At 46.7% G+C, this 23213-nt stretch overlaps 1 protein-coding gene across 1 annotated transcript in view; it reads left to right on the forward strand.

Annotated features, from left to right (window-relative positions):
• The first annotated feature begins 6040 nt into the window (after positions 1-6040).
• The window catches only part of LOC119379583 (nose resistant to fluoxetine protein 6), a 274495-nt gene continuing 257322 nt past the window's right edge, over positions 6041-23213 (forward strand). Inside the window, exon 1 of the mRNA XM_037648887.2 lies at positions 6041-6501. Within this exon, the coding sequence (XP_037504815.1) occupies positions 6066-6501 (436 nt within the window). The 5' untranslated portion in view covers positions 6041-6065. The remainder of the gene's footprint in view (positions 6502-23213) is intronic.

Below are 23213 nucleotides of genomic sequence, written 5' to 3' on the forward strand. Positions count from 1 at the left end.
AAGCCGCCAACAAGACCACCATCATGACTTACGGTGAGCGCGCTCTCACGCTTAACATTGGACTCCGTCGCGTCGCCCCGTCGCTGCTGCCTCGTTCGCCTCGCAGCGCTTTTGCTTAAATATACGAGTTCTTATTGTAGACGCGCCTTTGTCTTTCTTTACTTGTGAAAACGCAATATCATCGCGCAACCAACGCCCTGGACGTCTACAAGTGTATACTAGGTGGCCTGTCTGTCTGGAACCTCATCCTCAAGCTTTCTCTTGGAACGGTGGATGAAGTCCTCTAACGCTTTTGTCATTATATAGAAAGACTAACAAACTGTAGCCATTTCATGCGACAGTGCTCAAATTATAATCATCACCAACTACTACTACTACTACTACTACTACTACTACTACTACTACTACTACTACTACTAATATTCAATCAATCAATCAATCAATCAATCAATCAATCAATCAATCAATCAATCAATCAATCATTTAACGTGCCCAGGAACAACCGCAAGGTCTTTGTGCAGGCTCACGCAAAAATAAAACAATAAAAAATAAACAATACAATACAGACAGCCTTCAGAAGAAAATACACATAAAAAGAGCCATAAAGCATAGACAAAAAAATCGACACAAAAGGGCAAGAGTACAAAACACAACACGATATATATTTAACGGCAGAGAAAAATAATATTGCATATATACAACTACGCGAAGGCTGGCAGAAAGACGGAGAAGGAAAGAATTTGTAGATTGTGCAACACTATGTTAAGACAGTGCAAAGCTCGGATGAAAGCAATGGCTGTGGACTATGAAAAACGTCAAGATAAAAAAAAAGATTAAAATTATAGACTTTGTATTTTGCCAACGGTATAGAGTGTTGGAAGAAGCAGGCGGGTACATGAAATGGTGTATTCTCTCTAACTTACGCGGAATTCGAAAATTAGCACAATTGGGAAGTGCAGGGCAGGATATGATACCGTGAACTAGCTTGTAAAAAAAAAAAAATACGGCAGATCCTACGCACTGTGGGAATCGATGTAATGCGAAGCAGCCGGCAAAGAGCTGCTACATGGCCTTGTTTGTTTTTGAGGTAAATGAATTTATTCATGCCAATGCATCTAGTTCACTATATATCGTATGTTTGCCATGCATGCATGCATGTCCAATCCGGTATATACGATGCTAATGAAACGTGTATTCCGGAATATACGATGCATGACCTGTCATTTATGTCAATCACGCACTCGTGTCGTGTCATACCACTTTTGGTATATATCCAGTTAACAAAACGGCCGGAAGCGCACTATAAGCGTGGCATGTAAATCATGTCGTACATGGCATGCGTGTCATGGTTTTCATGTTGCCACCTCTCATTTACGTTCGTCATACAGCTGCGTCGCGCAGTACCAGTTTTGGTGTATATCAAGCGAGCGAAACAGCAGCGATAGGAGAATGAGCGTGGCATGTAATTCATGCCGTAAATTATACGCATATCATGATTTTCAGGTTACCACCTGTCATTTATGTTTGCCATACAGTCACCTCACGCAATACCAATTTTGTTGTATATCAAACTAGCGAAACGTCCGCCAGCGCACCATGAGCCTGGCACGTAAGTCATGCTGTACATGACATGCGTGTCATGATTTTCATGTTAATTCCTGTTATTTGTGTTCGTCAGTCGGTCACCTCACGCAATACCAATTTTGGTGTATATCAAACTACTGAAACGGCCGCCAGCGCACCATGAGCGTGGCACGTAAGTCATGCTGTACATGACATGCGTGTCATGATTTTCATATTAACTCCTGTTATTTGTGTTTGTCACATAGTCATGTCGCGCATTGATAATTTTGGTGTAGATCAAGCTAGCGGAACGGCCGCCAGCGCACCATGAGCGTGGCACGTAAGTCATGCTGTACATGACATACGTGTCATGATTTTCATATTAACTCCTGTTATTTGTGTTCGTCACATAGTCATGTCGCGCATTGATAATTTTGGTGTAGATCAAGCTAGCGGAACGGCCGCCAGCGCACCATGAGCGTGGCACGTAAGTCATGCTGTACATGACATACGTGTCATGATTTTCATATTAACTCCTGTTATTTGTGTTCGTCACATAGTCATGTCGCGCAATGCTAATTTTGGTGTAGATCAAGCTAGCGGAACGGCCGCCAGCGCACCATGAGCGTGGCACGTAAGTCATGCTGTACATGACATACGTGTCATGATTTTCATATTAACTCCTGTTATTTGTGTTCGTCACATAGTCATGTCGCGCATTGATAATTTTGGTGTAGATCAAGCTAGCGGAACGGCCGCCAGCGCACCATGAGCGTGGCACGTAAGTCATGCTGTACATGACATGCGTGTCATGATTTTCATATTAACTCCTGTTATTTGTGTTCGTCACATAGTCATGTCGCGCAATGATAATTTTGGTGTAGATCAAGCTAGCGGAACGGCCGCCAGCGCACCATGAGCGTGGCACGTAAGTCATGCTGTACATGACATGCGTGTCATGATTTTCATGTTAATTCCTGTTATTTGTGTTCGTCAGTCGGTCACCTCACGCAATACCAATTTTGGTGTATATCAAACTACTGAAAGGGCCGCCAGTGCACCATGAGCGTGGCACGTAAGTCATGCTGTACATGACATGCGTGTCATGATTTTCATATTAACTCCTGTTATTTGTGTTCGTCACATAGTCATGTCGCGCATTGATAATTTTGGTGTAGATCAAGCTAGCTGAACGGCCGCCAGCGCACCATGAGCGTGGCACGTAAGTCATGCTGTACATGACATGCGTGTCATGATTTTCATATTAACTCCTGTTATTTGTGTTCGTCACATAGTCATGTCGCGCAATGATAATTTTGGTGTAGATCAAGCTAGCTGAACGGCCGCCAGCGCACCATGAGCGTGGCACGTAAGTCATGCTGTACATGACATGCGTGTCATGATTTTCATATTAACTCCTGTTATTTGTGTTCGTCACATAGTCATGTCGCGCATTGATAATTTTGGTGTAGATCAAGCTAGCGGAACGGCCGCCAGCGCACCATGAGCGTGGCACGTAAGTCATGCTGTACATGACATGCGTGTCATGATTTTCATATTAACTCCTGTTATTTGTGTTCGTCACATAGTCATGTCGCGCACTGATAATTTGGTGTAGATCAAGCTAGCGGAACGGCCGCCAGCGCACCATGAGCGTGGCACGTAAGTCATGCTGTACATGACATGCGTGTCATGATTTTCATATTAACTCCTGTTATTTGTGTTCGTCACATAGTCATGTCGCGCATTGATAATTTTGGTGTAGATCAAGCTAGCGGAACGGCCGCCAGCGCACCATGAGCGTGGCACGTAAGTCATGCTGTACATGACATGCGTGTCATGATTTTCATATTAACTCCTGTTATTTGTGTTCGTCACATAGTCATGTCGCGCATTGATAATTTTGGTGTAGATCAAGCTAGCGGAACGGCCGCCAGCGCACCATGAGCGTGGCACGTAAGTCATGCTGTACATGACATGCGTGTCATGATTTTCATATTAACTCCTGTTATTTGTGTTCGTCACATAGTCATGTCGCGCATTGATAATTTTGGTGTAGATCAAGCTAGCGGAACGGCCGCCAGCGCACCATGAGCGTGGCACGTAAGTCATGCTGTACATGACATGCGTGTCATGATTTTCATATTAACTCCTGTTATTTGTGTTTGTCACATAGTCATGTCGCGCATTGATAATTTTGGTGTAGATCAAGCTAGCGGAACGGCCGCCAGCGCACCATGAGCGTGGCACGTAAGTCATGCTGTACATGACATGCGTGTCATGATTTTCATATTAACTCCTGTTATTTGTGTTCGTCACATAGTCATGTCGCGCAATACCAATTTTGGTGTATATCAAGCTAGCGAAACGGCCGCCAGTGCACCATGAGCGTGGCACGTAAGTCATGCTGTACATGACATGCGTGTCATGATTTGCACGTTACGACCTGTCACTTATGTTCGTCATACACTCTTGTCACGGTATACCAATTTTGATAGATATCAGAATAACGAAACGGCCTCAAGAGCACCAAGACAGTGGCATGTAAATCATGTCGTTCATGACATGGATATCATGGTTTTTATGTTATGACCTGTCATTTATGTTCGTCATAAAGTCATGTTACGCCATACCAATTTTGGTGTACATCCCATTAACGAAACGGCCAGGAGAGCACAAGGTCGTAGGCGGCTAGATAGATAGATAGATAGATAGATAGATAGATAGATAGATAGATAGATAGATAGATAGATAGATAGATAGATAGATAGATAGATAGATAGATAGATAGATAGATAGATAGATAGATAGATAGATAGATAGATACGCTCAAAGTCGCAGAAGTTCGCTAAGAAATGCTTCGCATTTAAAATTACAGATCAGCGCGATTTCGTCGGCAGTGATGTGATGGCAATGATAATAATCCAACAGTATTAGGACGAGATAAGGAGTCATTTCTATAGTGAAGCGCTGGTTATATATGCATAGGAATTTTTTCTGGACTCGTTCAATGGTGTTACTACTGGATTGAGCATTGCCATTCCAGATCACAGGCGCATACTTCAGTTGAGGAAGACATACTGCGGTGTACAATTTGTGGACGGCTATACGAGAACTGAAGTCGCTATAGATATTCTGCAAACACAGCCGAGAGAACGAAGGCCCCGCATAGCAGCACGCTTATGCGGGGCCTTCGCATGTTTCATTTATTGCTAGCGGAAGTAGTCGCCCATTGTGGCCTTTGCACGACAACACGTAGACGTGCTGTTTTACGGTCGACTTAGCGTAGTGCTGGTAGCCTCATCTACTGATAATTTCTTCAGCCATACCTGATTAATTAACACTTGAATGTAGTAAATCTTGTCACAGAACGGAGAAAAACAAAACAAAGCAAAAGCTAGAAGACGTAGTTACTGTCCAGGCCTCTGCAGTAGAAAAAAAAGAAAGAGAACTGAACCATTTCAGTGTTGTGTCTGTGTGCAGTAGGTGACATATCACAAGATGGCGCTACATGTGCTGTTGCGTTCAACCGGGCCCAGCGCAACGCGACGTTATAGAGCTCTATGCAGTTTTCAAGGCAGTTGAACACATCTTGATGTTAATAAGGTAGTGACTACATATAGAGAATTAGCATGCACAGTATGTCCTTCATGCCCAACCAATCATAACGAACAGCATGAACTTGCGGTTCACGTGCCGCTTACATCACTTCCGCTACTGAATATTGGCGCTGTGCTACGCTACTGACAGCCCGAAAAAAAAACTAATTTAACAATTGGTGGCGTTTTGCGCGCCAAAACCGCGATATGATTATGGGCGACATTTATTAGATACGTATTACTGGCAGGCGTATATTTATGCTCAACCTACAGTCACCAGCGAATCGACGACACTTAGTAACGACAACAATAACAAGAAAAAATGAAGAAAGCGATAGAAAGTATGTCGTTATAAAATAGGAACCAAACTCTCATGTCTTTACATTTAAAACTGGAGGGGAGCAAGCACGGTTTATGCTTTATCAAATGAAATCAAAATGCTCACTTGTGAGTTTCTTTACTCATACATGGGAGCAAGCCATATTTTTGCGACAGTCGAAAGGATACCGAATGATTCTAACTCCTTTTCCCCTGTGTAATGCGTAGTTTAGGAATACAATGCACAATGCAGTGCGAAGAATCAGGAAAGGTAGCTGGGACACCATGACAATGATTATGTAAGTTTTATACGGTGGTCTCTTATAATCCACGATTAAAGTGGCAGCTACCCGCGCGGTTCCGAAACTCTCCCTCTTTTAGGATGCGCTTTCTAGCAAGGCCTGGTTGCTCATGAGCGGAGCCAACTTTACGGAAGAGTGGCTCGTTCAATCCGGAGCACGGATCCGTGCGCCGCTCGCGCGCTCCCCCTCAGCAAAAGCGGCGGCGGCGGCGGCGCCGGCAGCACTCCTTAAAAACAGGTCTACGGTGCGGCGCCCAGACCAGAAGAAGGACACCATCGGCACGATGCGCACCAACGCCACAGCAACTCAGCACCGCTCGCCTCATCCCGGCCTCCTCCGGGCGCCCGGATTGCTCCGAGTCGTCCAGATGCCGTCGATGCTCCTGCTACTCCTGGCGGCCGCGTTCATGGCCCACACCGCGGTTGCAGACCCTTCCATCGGCGACGTCATCGGTCAGATCAGAGAGAGAGCAGCCGCCACCACGGAGGACGCTGGCACGACGACTCCCGCGCCGCCCAACAAGACCAGGAACGAGCGGATACTGGAGCAGTGGTCCAAGTTCGAACTTAACCTGCAGGACCTGGTGGATAGCGTGATCAGGAAGGTGCTGCCGACGGTGATACGGCGCAGCTCCGAGCTGGAGGTGTCTCCGGACTGCCGTGACGCCCTGCTCAAGGTGGTCTTCGGCATACGCCAACTCAAGCGATGGGCCTTCCAATGTGAGTGCGCTCGAGTCCTTCGTATAGCCACTGTGAGCGCGTTTGTGCGGAAGCTTTAAACTTTACAGGGATGGCGGGAAGCTTTCCCGTTATGTGCGTTCTCTTTAGGAACGAGTGTTTCTTTCTTCTTTCGAATGATTTTTCTTCCTCTAGGGGCCGATACCTTAGCTCGTAACGCTGATGTTCAAGAGAAAAGTGCGTGCCGAGGCTTCCGGCACTCGCTTAACTCGTGCACTCGGCGCAAGTTGTTACACTGAGCCAAGGGAACTGCGGTGACGATTAGGGAAGCTCGCTACCCTACATTGCTAACACGACTCCTCTTATGTGGGGTGGGAACCTGTGGACGCACCGAAGCCGGTCATTTGCCCGCATAAGTGACCATTCGCGTATACCCACTGATGCGGAAGCCCTGACATGAACTGGAAACTGCTGTAGCTGATCGTACGATGCGACATACATGGGGCCGTTTGGCATTTATACTGAGGTGTGTTTTTTTTTTATATATAGAAATGAAGACAGCCGCATGTAGCTAAAGTTTATTCCTGATCGCGTCGCACTTTTTTCAGGTGCCATCATTTACTGTGCCACAGCCCTTATGACTGCCTAGGTATCCCAAGTGAAATGCGGTTCGTGGTACTGGTAAACACCTGCAAGTTCGCTTAGTCAAAGCTGTGCTTCTCTATGTCATACGTGAACTCAGTACTGTATTTTTTCGTCTTAAACGAGGAATACAATGAATTTGCATGTACTTTCTGTTCGTCATTAGGCTTTAAGAACTTGCATGCTGGCTTCTCAAGGAACGGTACTCCAAGTCAGGAGAACGCGTCTTTCAGACAGCTTACAGGATGCCGGCGTCGTTACATGTTTCGAGCATTCACGCATCGGGAATGTATGTTCAAAGACGGTTTCGCCGACTATGCCTTTATAGTGCCAACATCACTGCACCAGTCCTAGCTAACAGGTGTGCTCGAAGCCATGTAGCGGTGTGCTAACATTGCCAACTTTATGCAATGACGCAGCGCTGTGTTTTGAACAGTTTTACAGCCTTCGCCGCTCGTAAAAAGGCCGTCTTATGGTGAGCGCGCGTCAGCGACGTCTAACGCGAACAGTGTATACCCGTATAACAGGTGTACATGCTCCGTCACCTTCCTGTCTACACGGCCAGAGTGATGCGGCTGTGGTGCGAGAAGACGTCACACGTTCTACACAGCTTACGTCCGAGCGCGCAGCAGACCGCTACAGTCTCCCGGATCTGCGCTGCCTCGCATCGTTGTTCGAGCCTTATCCGTTTCACTATAGCCCGTGCAAAGGAGTGGTTCAGCGCTCGCCGCGGGCCACTAGACAGAGTCGCGCTCTTTATCGCAACGCGTGCCCTATCGCCTTACTGCAGGGGCCGCGTTCGGTTTACACCGAGAAGCCCCGAGCAGCAGCAGCAGCAGCCTGTCTATTCAGCACACCTCGGAAGGACTCGTCTCGAAGCAAACCGTACCTCCGGTAGACGGCGCGAGGGTACTCCGGAGAGCGCCGCTTACCGCGCTCCAGACAGCGAGGGTGACGTCGGCACCGCAGCGCTGACAGCATTTCAGGCCTGTGCGAGCATTGGAAGCAGTGCGCGCATTCCAGGCCGTTTTACGCACCGGCCGCGCACACCTGACTGCCGGCCGGCAAGCCGACGTCGCGCCCTGTTGAGTGCAGGGGACTTATAGCCTGTGGGGGAGCGACTGGGCGGGGTAACGCGTCGGTGCTGCTTCGTCTTGCTGCTGTTCGGTTGTTCCGAATATCACGTGCATTCCAGATCGCTTTTGAATATCTAAGGGGGGCCCGTGCTGTGTGACCTGGCAAACACGGAGCTCAGTGTGTCGAACGCAATACTCGCCGTCGCCGCCGAGGAAGTAGGCAACTAGGCTTTGTGCGCAGGCACGGCCTGTCGAAATCGTCCGCGCGCCCGCACACACTGCGATGGTGTATCGCTTTACGCTGCGAAGAAGGAATCGATGGCGCCAGCCGCGTTCGTGGGGTCGCGAACCGATATATTTGCGCATTAACGCGCTTCCTTCCGCACATATAAGTCGCGCGCACCTGTGTGTGACATGGTTTAGAGATAGGAGGGAGATGGTAGGCAGGGCGGTGTAAGATGATCGTCTCCTCCAGTTTGGAAGCAAGCAAAGAAATTTGAAGAGCAATAAACGCAAGCAAAAATGGCGGAGCACTTCAACGTGTGTTACTGATTTCTGTTTACATCGTAGGGAGCAATCGCCGCTTTTAAAATTTTAGCGCGATATGGATTGCGAAGGCCAAACTGTGGTGCCGATAACATCTGGCAGAGTCACCGTTGCGTACGCAAGTACATTCATCTGCACGCACTCCACATACGAGCACACCAGGGTTGCCATCAAGCAATGCCGCGGATGTGTTTACAGTGCAACAACCCGCTTTTCACGGTAACGCGTAAACCCCGACATAACGGAACGTCACCAACGGCGTGGCTTCCACTCAGGCGGATGGCAAGCTTCAACGGGCAGCTTGCCTTCCGAAATGTTCTGGCTGGAAGGCCCTCCCTCGCTGCGTGCGAACACCTTGCACCCAGGCCCAATGGCGTTTGCGACTGATTCGTCTATCACGCCAGCGTCGCTCACACCAGGTGCTATACGGTCTGTGAAGAAAGGGAGCAACGTTCGTATTAGTGATGCGCACCTAAGCTCGACCCGGAGCAAAAAATCATGCTTGCCAATTTTCGTGGTTGCGCGCTCGAGTGCTGGCCACTGCTCGTTTATCGCCTTGTAGTAATCTTGGCATTGCAGTCACGTCGCGCAAGCGGGCATGTTGCGTGGTATTTTGTTGTATTTCACGGGCATCTGCAGCAACTAGAAAAACACTAATACTTAACAGATAGGAAGTTCGAAACTGCCTGATCGGACGCTATAGAAACCGATATACGACTTTCTAAATGGAATATGTTCGCTCAGCTTTGTTGCTACAAAGGTTAGTTAATTAATCTAGCCTAATCAAGTAATTAAGTGGAACACAATAATAGTGCTACTGAATTCATCCATTAATCTGCAGCATGCAGTTGGTCTCGTCGTCGTAGAGTGCATCGGCATATTTTTAAACTCTGTGTATATATATATATATATATATATATATATATATATATATATATATATATATATATATATATATATATATATATATATATATATAAGGGGCACGGCAGCTCTGAACTGCAGTGTCGAAAATAATACTTTCTGAAAAAGTGTCCCGAAAGACAGAAAAGGTAATGCCTTCGAGGGACACTAAAAAGAAAAATGTCTATATAGGTCCTACATTATTTCTGGGTGCACGGGAAAGGAGCTTTCGGCGAGCGCCACACACACGCATCATCGAGGATGACGAGATAAGGGCTAGCTGAATTCGTATTATGCAAAGTGGTCTGCTAAAGCGTCCTGTGGCGCCCTGCAGAAAGACCGTTTGGCCCTGCTCGTATGAACGCGAGACCCGACATTTCTGTCACTAGCCCAGTTCCCGCTCTTGCTTCCGCGCCGCTGGGTGACGATGATGAGCTGAAAATCGCACTCGCACGCACTAACATGCGCTGTCCTAAAAAGCGCCCGCGGCGTTTTTGTCGCCTTTTTGTCTGTCTCTAATTTCTTTCTTCTCCGCCTAGTCGCCGTAATTAGGTCCGCCTCGGAGCTTTTCCTGCGCGCACCGAGTCGTTTGGACGACGATGAATGCGCCGCATACGCGATAAGGGACCGCGCGGCGAAGCTTGCTTGAAGTGAGCGGCAACGCTCTGTAGAGCGATCGCCTTCCGTTATCCCGCGATGCGGCAGACGACAGAATTGATAAAAATGAGGCTCCAGTTTACGCTGAGAAGGTGCTGGGAAGATGACCCAATGCAATCCACCATCGTTTTGAGGCTGCTCTTTGGGAACCCTAATTATGCGTGACCATCGCATAGCGCTATCACGATATAAATGAAATCACTTGCTAGGCAGGTGCTTCATTTGCGTATAAAAATGCAGTGAAGTCACTGTCTGATTCGTAAGCCACAGTAACCGCTTCCCGATAACCGCAGCTTATTTGACACTTGTTTTGTTCTTTTATTTGCTGCAATGAATACTTAGCCTCGTCTTGCATACGTAATTTCAATGGGAAACGCATGCGGCGAATTAGTTTCAATTAGGGCAAGGGTTAATGGTTTTCTGTCAACTGTTCTGTCGACGGCGACGAGGATATCTCAAGATCCTAGTAAGATACAGCTTCGCGGTGATAAAGTTCAGATTATCCTATATTGGTGTTTGGGGCTCGGCCGCAGCTATGCAGATTATATATTGTATAGCGCACGAAACAGTCACATGGGTCTTCTATGTTCTTAGCTTATGCGTGCTTGATCTGTAGCTGAATTGTCACGAGTGTGACCACAGTGCGTTGGGTCACGAGTCGAGTTTTCGTTTTCGGGTGAAACCCCGTAATTGCCGATTTTCGTGTCCCGAACAAACTTCACGAGTATCATGGTTACGCTCGAGTTCTCCCCAAAGTTAGCCACCTTTTGTAAAGGATGATAATAATAAAAATTATGGCTATTATACAGCCAATAAAAACACCCCGGCTTGTGTGAGCAACTGGCTAGTCATGGCATATGGTGTCATTGATTTTACGCTTATGTGAACATGGTGCCTTTTTTTTAATGCGAAGCATTTCTTAGCGAACCCAATGCACTTTGAGCGTTTCTACCTACGTATCTATCTATCTATATATCTATCTATCTAGCCGCCTACGTCTGGGTGCTTTACTGATCGCCTCCTTAACTTCGTGTAGACCGAAATTGGCGTGGGAGGGTTAGAGTATTTCACGAATATGACTGTATGGTCATGACATGAATAACGTGAAAATCCTGTCGCGTACGTCGTCAAACCCTTTCCTTCAGACACGTGTGGCACATACCCGTATACCACGGGTTGCGGTATGCGGGTATGCGCCATAGGTGATTGGCAGATTATATCTACCCAGGAACGGCGAGAACACACATTGGTAATTTAAATGCGAGGGCGTTAAGGAAAACCGAAATCGGCAGCGTTGACCCGACGAATGCAAATAATAAAAATCAGGACCCCAGCAGGAATCGTACCCAAGCATTCTGCGTGGCAGTCAGGTATTCTACCACACAGCCACGCAAGGTCTAGAAACTGCTTTGTAAAACACCCTGTGCAGGTGTAATGTCGGTACAACGTCAGTTGGGGTGTGGTGCTGGATATCTAATTTTATAACGAAGCAAGAAACACTACATATGTACTCCTACGATGACTCCTACGATGTACTCCTACGTCATGTCAGGTTAACGTAAGTAGTTCCAGTGTTGGCTCCGCTTTTATAGCAGTCTAATAAACATTACATTTGTATTCTTATGATTGAGCAAGCTATATTCAAGAGTTTCGTGACCTCGGAGGAATACACTAACGAAAGTTACGTATGATACTCACGTCATCGCACTCTAAAGTGCACTTAGTTTCGATAATACTGACGTATGTGCTACGACGTGAGTGTTGACGTTACGTCAGACCATAAGTGACACTTTAAACGCCAGTGTTGTCAACGTGCCTGGTAAGCCCACAATGTGCACAGAACTACTACACTTACAAAGACACGTCGATGCACCTCGTAACTCTTGGCTCAAAGCCAAAAAATGCAGTATAGAACTACTCGCCGGCTGCTTCGAATGAAACCGATTCCCACAACGCGTGGGATCTGCCGAATTTTTTTTTCTTTTTGCTTAGATGTCAATCTTATTGCTTCCGTAGAAGGCCGCGCGTTTGCAAGAAATACGACAGTGGCACATTGCGCCACATTTTCCTGACGTCATATTCATGTGAACGGCGACATACTGCGCTATATAGCGGTGTATAGTAAACGTGCCTAACTCTGGCGTCACTGGGCATGGTGAACATTGCGAATGGTAGCCGTGAGCGAACGCGACGTTGACAAGACGTTTGCCCAGTTATGTTAATTACTCTTAAAGAAGAGTGAATGATTCTACTAGTGAACATCCCACTAATGTGTTGGAAGTGTGTACAGCGAGAACTACTAAAAACACGAGAAATGACAATCATGATGAACATCGACGACGCAAAGGAGGACACACAAACGTGAAAAGTACATATAAAAACGCAGGTCATCAAGGGCTTTGAAGACATGTAAATCATCATACTTCCCAAGCATGTTTCTCATAGTTTTGTTTAAAAGGGATATGACTGCATGTTGACGAGCATTCGAATAGACGAGTTCAACACAGAGTTTTCGAACGGCTGTCTTTTGCATTAAATATTGCAGTGAATGGTTTCGCTGTTTATACAGGATGTTTATGTCCGAAAGAAAAACCATTGCATGTCTACGAGAATCCCACGTCAAAGTTGCAGCGAAAATTCCCAACTTAGGAATGCGACGCCCTAAAAAAAAAAAAAAAAAACCTTCGATATATACCCGGTTTTCCTTTCTTTAAAATATTAGATTTCTTGCCGCTAAAATTTTGAGAAATATAATACTGGAAAACACATGAAGAGAGTAAGAAGAAGTGAAATCTTACTTTCGTTGCTGCTGCATTTATGCTACGACTGCTACAAGTAGTAGTAATAATAAATAAACGGATAAATAAATAACACCCATAGTTTTCATTTTGATACGCCGCGGAAGAGAACTTTAAGGTTACAAACTGAGGCTGCTGGCTTCGTTGACGTTGCTCAGCGAAACTCAGCACAAGGAAAAAAAAAAGAAAAGAAAGGAAGCAGGAAGCAAAAAAATAAAAACACTAAATAATGCTACATGAACGTCAGCTGACCCACGAAATATGCATCCATGTTGTATGCACACGTCTCAGAAACGAATGAGTTTCGTGCTGCAAGAACAAACTGAATACTTCACTGCCACTGCGTGGTTATACATCAAGAACGAGTGTGGCATGCGCTGGCACGCACCTCTCACATATACGTTCCAGCTAAAACACTTGCACACCGGAGTATTCTGCCATTTGAAGGCTATGCCGCTCTGTATATCACAGTTGTTCAGCTCACCAATTAACCTGTGTACTGTACAATGTTTAGACATGGCCAAATCTCCGCTTACTTGCTTTTTTTTTTTTTCAAAGCTGCTTTCCACGATCGCAAAGAAACAGAGCGCGCACTTTACGAAAACAGAGCAAAGAAACACGAGGAGCGGGCGCTGATATATTCCTTTGCTCTGTCCTCGGGACGTGCGCGTGCTGTTTTTACTTCGTGATGATGACCTACCAGCTGTAGCTCGGGATGTGTTGTTGAATTGCTTTCCACTGCGCAAGTGACTGAACGAGCGACGCCGTTATTTCACTCGGCGCCAAACATGCGAAGCGGACATGTGGAACTCTGTCCGGTCGTGTCCAGTCGTGTGATCAGAAGTGCGGCAGACGCGCGATATAGTGTACGGACGGCTTTCGGTGCCGCACAATTGGGCTGTAGTCTTGCGGTTTTAGTAGCTTTAACTAAACGAACAAACAGTGCTACGGTGGGCGTATAAACACGAAAACGGTTGGTTTGGCGCATTCTAAATTTCATGACCGTATTAACTCCCGCCGCGATGTACACAAATATATGAAAACATTTGTTTAACGGCCCAGGGTGGCGGCGCCCATGCGTCTTGCGTGAAGTATTCTATAGCGTGTCACGCGTCTCGCAGGTGAGAGCGCTACAAAAGAGCGCTTCTCTCTTCGTCATTTCGCGCGCTTTCACGCTATCGCGAGCGCCTCGAAGAATGTATAAGAGGAAAACGAATTACGGATTTCGCAGCCATTCGTCACTCGTCTCGGGTCCATTTGTTGCCGGCTAATCTAGCCGCGCATCGGAAAGTTGACAGCTGTGCGCCGTGAAAACCCGCGCGTGTTATGACAATCCTGCGCGAGTCCGCTTTGATAAAAAAAAAAAGAAAGAAAAGAAACAATAAAAAGATGGCATCCGTGAAGATTAAGCGTCTGTAACGCAAGAACAAATAGGAGTGAAAGTTTGAATCGTCATGGCAGGTTCTTCCGCATTTCGCTTTCCCTCGGTGTGAGATCATTTGGATGACAAACGATGGCTGTTGTAGGTAATGGAGGTACTTTTGTCGCGTCTCGAATTTTGAAACCATAGTCTTGGCACCCCCTCGGGATGTTTGTTTAGTTGTTCGGCGTGGTGGCCTCTTCCTCTGTTTGCAGCTTATTATATATAGCGTCGTCGTAGTCTCTCGGAGTTTATAAATGTGTCAGTTTGTGCAGAATGTGGTTCGGTGGTAGTTTTTCAAAATTATAGCCGTGGTAGCCGGACCAACCGAAATATGCCCGGGCCGCGAGGCGCATATTTCCGCAACAACTATTATGTTTATTTTCGGCGTAAAACTCAACTCTGGGTCATTCCGCACCAAATGTCGCAACTACTTTGGCGACCACCTCAAATGTATTCGAAAAAAAAAATCGTGCCTACTTACTACATCGGAAACAGTGATATGCTAGAATATTTCTGACAACAAAAAAAAAGAAAAAAAAGAAAACGGTTACGTGGGAGGCTTACGAAATTTGCGAAACGTCGTCCGAGTGTTCTTCCTCAGAAAATTTATTCTGAGACTCTCGTTCCTGGTATCAATACCAAGTTTGGGTTACATATTAAACAAGGATGTTTCTTAAACATGCCCGAAGTTCAATAAAATTGTTGCAATTTCTCTCCTATATACGCCTCGAGAAATTTTGGCAAAATGTGCTTTGTTTGAAATTAGGCTCCAAAAAAGTTAAGCTACGTTTTCACGTCTGAGTAATCAATACTTACTCTACGAGAGATACGTTTTGCGATAAAAATATCTTTCGACCAAGGAAGTTCGTAAATCTTACGAAACAAAAATAAAAAATCTGATAAAATCTTCATTTTGGTCTACATGGAGACTCAAGGTTCACCATGTGGAGCCCCAATTAAAAATTGGATTTATACCTCAATCGAAAGCAACTAAATGGTTCTTCATATTTAGATAGTTTTGTCATTACTTTTTTTAAGCAGGAAAAAAATAATTTTGAAAATCATGATTCACGGCAATCTTCCCATTTGTCCATATCGCAGCTTCACCATACGGCACGTTGGCACTTGCGCTTCACGCTGTCTCTTTATAACGTTCCCGATGACAATCGTTACTCGCCGAGCTAATAGATACTTTTCTGTGGCAAAAATTTCCTCAAAGATGGTATTCTCCATAGAAATTACTGCCAGATGTTTTTGTTCAGCAGGTCGTCGCTTAAATTGCTGTATGACAACCTGATGACTTAACGTCAATGACAGATAAGATTTGCTCATCCCTGTGGCTGCGAACTGCACTGTTTTCTCTGTGTGGCCACAGTATTGTTCATCAGCCTGTTGCGTCGTGCTGGAAAAGACACGAGGTTGGAAAAGACACAGATGATGCTCCATTGCATCACAGCATGCATGTGCCGATGAAGCTGCCATATGTATACAAATGGGAAGATCGCCGTCTATGTGCGGCTGTTGCGGTTTTAAAGAACATGGAGCAGATGAGAAAGCTTGAAGGCAGAAGGCGGCCAGATGACAGCGGTCCTGGACATGTTATACAATGGGCTGGTGGACACAGGAAACCCAATTTCACGCTTCCCGTGCTCCTCACTGCGGCCGCAGTGAAAGGATAGAGCTTCTTTTTTTTTTTTTTTCACGTCTTATCGCTTGGTGAATGCTATGCGCTGTCGACGCGCAACCGGTTTCCCTTGTGCATAGCACACTGTTAAGTAAAGCCTGATATCAGCAAAAATTTTAAACTGCGCAAAGAAGAAAGGACGAAAACAGGAACACAGACGCACACACTAACATGCTTTCCTGTTTTCGTCCTGCCTTCTTCGCGCAGTTTAAAATTTTGCCGATTCTGTGAACCGACTAGCCCAACAGCACGCCTCGCTAAAGTATGGTATGCAGCTTGACAAATTTTTCTGAAAAATCTGATCTGCACAAAAACAATCAATGCAACAAATAAAGTCGGGTTCTAAATCCACTCGACCTATACACGCATTTGAGTTTGCGCCGAATGTGATCGGACACTTTGCTTCGGTTGAAAGGGAAGAATCGTCATCCATGTGACAGTACAACAAAGGTACAAGGAGTTAAAGAATGAAGCCGCGCAGTTGAAGTACATCTGCATTGGTCCTTACACCAGACCAGGTGCCAACACTTTTCTGATGCGGTACGTAGCTCTACCATCTGAGCTAACCGAGAGGCTCGCAGATGGCCCAACAAATTAATCGGCAATCTGTTGTACAGGGACAACGAATTTAAAAAAATTAAGGCAGCTTCGCACTAGCGGTGCCAAGCCCGAAGGAAGAGCGGAGCTGGGAGACCTTCCTTGTTTCTCTCTCACTCTTCTTCTCTTTCTTTCTCTGTTTCTTGTATCTCTATTTTGCATCTGTTTACAGTGAACTCTCAATTGAGTGAACTTCAAGGGACCCAAGGAAATAGTTCACTTAACTGAAAGTTCACTAAACTGAATATTCACTAGAATATGGAACAGCATTGGACACAGCAGACATTACAGTCGAAAGTGTGAAATGCAATTTATTTTGAAAAGAAATCTGTAATTTTCATTTGGACTGGTGCCCTTGAAGCGCAAGAAGAGACAAAGCTTTCCAGAGAGTCTACGTTTCTGTGCCCTGCCTCTGGCGCAGCTTGTTGCTGAGACACGGTCTCGCAACTTTCTAACATACTCTACCGCCTCGGCTAGAGTTACAGGATTTGAACCTCCCTCAGCCGTTACGACTTCCTCGTCGCACTCTTCTTCTTTTGGTTGATGTTACAAAAGCGCACGGCGCGTGAAATGCGCTGTTGTTTCCCGAAATGAAGATGGCCGCACAGTACCGATGATGCCGATGAGACAGACAAAAAAAGAAGGGGCGAACTGATGCGCACGTGGCTCGTTTTCGTCACCCGAACGGCCGCTTTGCCTCGGCGGCACTGCATGCACAAGTGATGTCGCGCCGCCGCCGATGGATGGGCGATTTAGTGGCGGCTCGCATCGGCTATGCCAGTGCTGCAGTGCACAAAACTTCGTTGAATTGATTTAAAAAATGAGCCTGGGTCCGCGGATCAAGTTCGTTCAACTGAGAAATTCGGTATTCTGAAATTCGTTTAACTGAAAGATTTTTGCATAGAATGCATAAGGAAATCGCCGGGGATTTTCTAAAAGTTCGTTATTCTGAAATATTCGTTAAACCGACGTTCGTACAAATGAGAGTTTACTGTATTTCTATTTCTTTCTTTCTCTCTCTACCTATTTCTTTCTCTTTCTCGCTCTCTCTATCTTTCTTTATCTTTCTTCTCCTTCTTTTCTCTCTCTCTCTGTTTCTTTCTTTCTCTTTCTGTCTTGCTCTGTTTTCTTCTATCTCTTTTTTGTGTCTGTTTCTTTCTATCTCTTTCTCTCGCTGGCTATGTCTTTCTGTGTCTTTCTATCTTTTTAATGTCCTTATTCCTTTCATTTCTTTCCATTTTTTTCTTTCTTTTTCTTTCCGTTGCTTTCTTTCTCTCTCTCTTTTTCTCTCTTTCCTTACCCCGCTCTATTTTTCTTTTTCTTTCTATTTCTTTCTTGCTCTCTCTCTTTAACGTGTTCGTTTTCGTTTAACGCTCGCCCCTGCTGTACTCGGTAGTGAGGCTTGCCCAATTCCTATGGCGCATACCCGCCCGAGGTTTTTTGTTCGCATTGGACAGATTACGGCCGGCTTTAACAGCTCCCCCCTTAATAAGTTCCGAGGAAGGCAGCGATGTGGGCCTTTTCGTGAAACCTCCTACACATTGTGGATGTCTGCGGCTCTCATTTGCCGTGCCGTGCTGCTCACGTTCTATTGTGAACAGCGGTGCAGCATGACAATGCGAAGAAAGGAATTCCCTCATGGTGACGTCACGTCGCTTAGAACCGCGCTTAGGAGAGATACGCTATAAATTACGTTATGATGAGGGCGCAGTCTTTTTTTTTTCTCCCTGTGCTTTGCTCCAAAATAGCGTTGTACGCGTAATGCATGTTATGGCAGAGCACAAGAATTGGATGTCACAGTGTGCATCAATAGACCCCCTTCCTGAAGTCTTGCGGCGCGAGTTTAACTTGGCCATCTCGCGCAAAACTTTTCTCTATTAGATAGCCAGAGGATTAATGAGTACTGAAGAATGACCTGGAGGTAAATGCATACGCTTAGCGGGCTTGCATCTTTTACATTCAACATCCATTTGCTATGTGTTTAGACAGAGGCCGCGATATTTTCTCTCTTGACAGTTTCCCTGGCTACCTACTGCATCGAAAGGAATATATTCGGACGCTAAAATGCCGTCGTGTAATCGAGCAACAACTCTCTTAGGCGAGACACCATTGCATCCGACACCATTAACGACTAAAACACGTGGCAATGTTATAGGAAGAGCACAGAAAGGGGAGAGGGGAGGGGGGTGTCAATGCGGCCGACAGTAATACTACTCGGTTAAGAAAGCGTATCGCGCGGGCATCCTCAGTTAAGCTTCTGCAGCGGTGGTTCTAACATCGAAATACGTGGGGCATTCAAATGAACAGTATAGAAACAACAACAGAGCCCGCTGCATTCTCGCACTACGCGGCGGGCCACGCACGATCGGCTGTCCCAGTCACAGCTGAAGCAATAGCCATGGCCCTTCTCAGCGAGCGCACCTCGCGACATGGTCCAATGGTTTTGCAGGGGGCCAGCTCACGAAGATGGTGATACAACAAACAGACTGAGGGGGGGACGGGGGGCTTGCACAGCAATCCCCCTTCATTGCCAAGCGCGGCCGAGCACCGCAAACAGAGGTGGAAGAAGGCCAGCGTGCGTTTACGCTTCTTCGCGCGTTGCGCCAGCGGTCGCCGCCGCGCGTCCGAGCAACTGGCGGCGGCCGAGTGGACGGCGGACTCGGCCCCGTGGCGTTGGTTGCAGCGGCGGAGTGCCTTCGAGCGTCCACTTCCGACCGCGCCCCTCTTTCTCGAAGGACCCTTCCTTCTCCTCCTTTGCTTCCGGAGGCGCCCGGAAGTGCGCCCTTGTTCCCGTTTGGCCGACCTCCCCGCTTTCTCATTTCTTCCACTGGCGGCCAAGTAGCATCGAGTCTCAGACGACGATGGCCTGCGGAGAAAGTGCCCCCGGGAAACCAAAAAAAAAAAAGCAAAGATTTTCCGCGGATGCACGCTACTTTGCCCGGCGCCACGTTTTTCTTTACTTTATCGGCCCCGTTTTTATCTCGCTGTTGAACCGCATTCTCACAGGCGCGACGTGGGCGCGACGCAGTGGTGCGGAGTGCACAGGCCCATCGCCTAAAGATCCACTCACAACGTCCATTAGAGTATTGTCTAGACAAGGGTAGTCCTCCTTTTCTTGAAGAGGCATTCGCTGCGCGACGAGCGATTCCTTGATATACATGGCCTAATTGAGCTCCTCTTGACACCGTCACCCCGTCTGATATGACCTCTCTATAGTTCATTCCTTCCCCCCCCCCCCCCCCCCAAAAAAAAGCACCCCCCTCCCCTCGCCCACTGTATTCTCCCCTACGTACTGCCCTTAAAAAGACAAAGTGGACTTCGAGGCCTTAATTTGTCGTCAAACAAATTTTCCGTGCGCGGAAGTCGCCTTAATCGAAAGCGTTCGCGTGCGAATACGACGCGACTGCGAAGAGGGTAAATGGGATGGCGTGACCGGCGACCAGGAAATGACGCCGATAAAGCGTGACGGTGATCGAAGAGCAGGTCGGCTGCCACGTCGAATCGGACGAGGTGTAACAGAAACGCTTTGGCCCACCGCATCGTGCATGGTGGACCACTATAACGAAATGGGGGAGGACAGCGGTTTCATATAAGGACGTGACGGTACTCGGCTGCGGATATTAGAACGGCTTGGGTTGGTTATCATCGCTCTATACCCCTATCATTAGCGCCGTTGCCGCGCGGGAAATAAATGAGCCTGCTTGTCTTGTTACATGGCAACGGCACACGCAACGTTTTCTGGGCCTTTTATGTGTTTTCATTTTTCGTGCTGACGGCGTTGATGTCATTAACGAAGATATCATGCAGGTGCGGTAGTTTAACTCGAATCATTTTCAATAGTTTAGATACTCATTATGCACAGCCCGCATCTATTAATTCACCCCAGTGTAGGAGCGTCTTCGTCGCATCTGCTTCGGTCTTAACCGCGCTGCGTAGCTAGAGCCTTGTAGAGGTCGCGTTAGGACAGCAATGATTAATTACAGCTTACGTAAACGGGTGCAGCGACTCTTCGGCGCGCCAATGAATCCTCTGCAGCCGTGAAGCTTGGAAGTTAGCGCGCATTCAGGGGCATATCGCTTTCTGTGCATCGTAACTCGAACATGCAAATCCATAAGAGCATCTTAGGTTCGATTATATTGATCCATGCGTACGGTACGGCCGATGTAACGAACGCTCCGGCACGTTTAGCACATATGAAGTCCGTACCATGCGTATAAACTGTTTTACGAGGCACCGAGCGCAGATTATCATTGAGTACGAAGCACCGAACTTTCTAGAAAGGCACTATCGGGAAGAGATGAAGTCGTTATATGCCAGGAAAGCCCGAAGGCTTAGTTCTAAAGAGACTGTGCTGCATAAAATACCCCCCCCCCCCCCCCAAAAAAAAAAAGAAAGTATTGGTGTTCATACCCAGCATTGTCTGTACTAAATCATAAGGCTGACGTAGTTATGACTGAAGGTTGCGCCAAGTGTGAGCATGTGGCTGATTGGTCATCTGTGCAATATATATATCATCCAGAGTGTGTCATATGTCCACGAAGACAGCTGTGACGCTCGCAGGACTGAACAGTACATGCAGGTTGTGGGACCTCATGTGGCGGAGATAAAGAGTAAAGATAAAGTGTACTGATAGGTCTTCTTGAGCGCGAAACAATCATGATTAGGTTGAGTGCTCGCTGAGGGCCGTATCACCGTTGGTGTTCTCGACTCTGCAGTGCGCAAAGTCCCAGCGAAAACGTCAGAAGCGGAATCTTCCACCACAAATGAAAAAGAGACGCGCCCATTTGCTCACAACCTGGAGCTCCTTTCGTGCGACACGTACTGTGCTCAAATCTCGTAGAGTAAGTACATCCAGGCTCGAAGTACGCGTGGTTGTGTTTGTGTACATTTCTTTCGATGTTATCGCTCGGGAACATACGAGCGTGACCGCTCCCGATTCCCTTTACACCGCGACGGGCCCCCTATTACAATGGAGCATTATTTAAACGTTCCAGATAGTTCTCGGTAAATGGCTAATCTTCTACGCGCTTACATACGCGAGCAATAATTTTAACGCTTTAACACCCGGAAGCGGACTCTGACCCTTAAAGTATAGTTAAATAATAGCGTAGTAAACAGACACAGAAAGCAATGCACGCAGCTCCACTTGGCAGTGAGTTTGGAGTCGACTGGCTGCGCGTTAACGGCGCGATTTTCCTGCCGCATTGCTACATTTTAACAGCTGAGCTGTTTAAGCCGACCGTTATTCCGTGTAGAGCGAACAGAAAGCTAGCATCATCATGAACCGGCACGCGCTCTCGTCGTGCTCTTCTTTCTCTTTGTCATCTTCTTCATCTTCTGCTTCGCTCCCAGAACACGTGCGCCGATTTGTCCGGTGTGGGATGCAATAACTCTGATCGGTGAGAGAACGAGTACAGAGATAGAGAGAGAAATAGAGAGAAAGAAATAAAGAGATTCTTGACCAACAAATTTCTTGGCGAGGCCGGATTCGAACCCGCGTACCCGCGATCCGAAGGCGAGCGTCGTAAGCACTCGGCTATCCAGGCACGCGAGCAGAATATAGTATAGTATAGTATAGTATAGTATAGTACAGTAAACTCTCATTTGTACGAACGTCGGTTTAACGAATATTTCAGAATAACGAACTTTTAGAAAATCCCCGGCGATTTCCTTATGCATTCTATGCAAAAATCTTTCAGTTAAACGAATTTCAGAATACCGAATTTCTCAGTTGAACGAACTTGATCCGCGGACCCAGGCTCATTTTTTAAATCAATTCAACGAAGTTTTGTGCACTGCAGCACTGGCATAGCCGATGCGAGCCGCCACTAAATCGCCCATCCATCGGCGGCGGCGCGACATCACTTGTGCATGCAGTGCCGCCGAGGCAAAGCGGCCGTTCGGGTGACGAAAACGAGCCACGTGCGCATCAGTTCGCCCCTTCTTTTTTTGTCTGTCTCATCGGCATCATCGGTACTGTGCGGCCATCTTCATTTCGGGAAACAACAGCGCATTTCACGCGCCGTGCGCTTTTGTAACATCAACCAAAAGAAGAAGAGTGCGACGAGGAAGTCGTAACGGCTGAGGGAGGTTCAAATCCTGTAACTCTAGCCGAGGCGGTAGAGTATGTTAGAAAGTTGCGAGACCGTGTCTCAGCAACAAGCTGCGCCAGAGGCAGGGCACAGAAACGTAGACTCTCTGGAAAGCTTTGTCTCTTCTTGCGCTTCAAGGGCACCAGTCCAAATGAAAATTACAGATTTCTTTTCAAAATAAATTGCATTTCACACTTTCGACTGTAATGTCTGCTGTGTCCAATGCTGTTCCATATTCTAGTGAATATTCAGTTTAGTGAACTTTCAGTTAAGTGAACTATTTCCTTGGGTCCCTTGAAGTTCACTCAATTGAGAGTTCACTGTACAGTATAGTAT

Source organism: Rhipicephalus sanguineus, chromosome 1 (assembly GCF_013339695.2).
Source record: "Rhipicephalus sanguineus isolate Rsan-2018 chromosome 1, BIME_Rsan_1.4, whole genome shotgun sequence".
In the NCBI taxonomy this organism is placed as follows: Eukaryota; Metazoa; Arthropoda; class Arachnida; order Ixodida; family Ixodidae; genus Rhipicephalus; species Rhipicephalus sanguineus.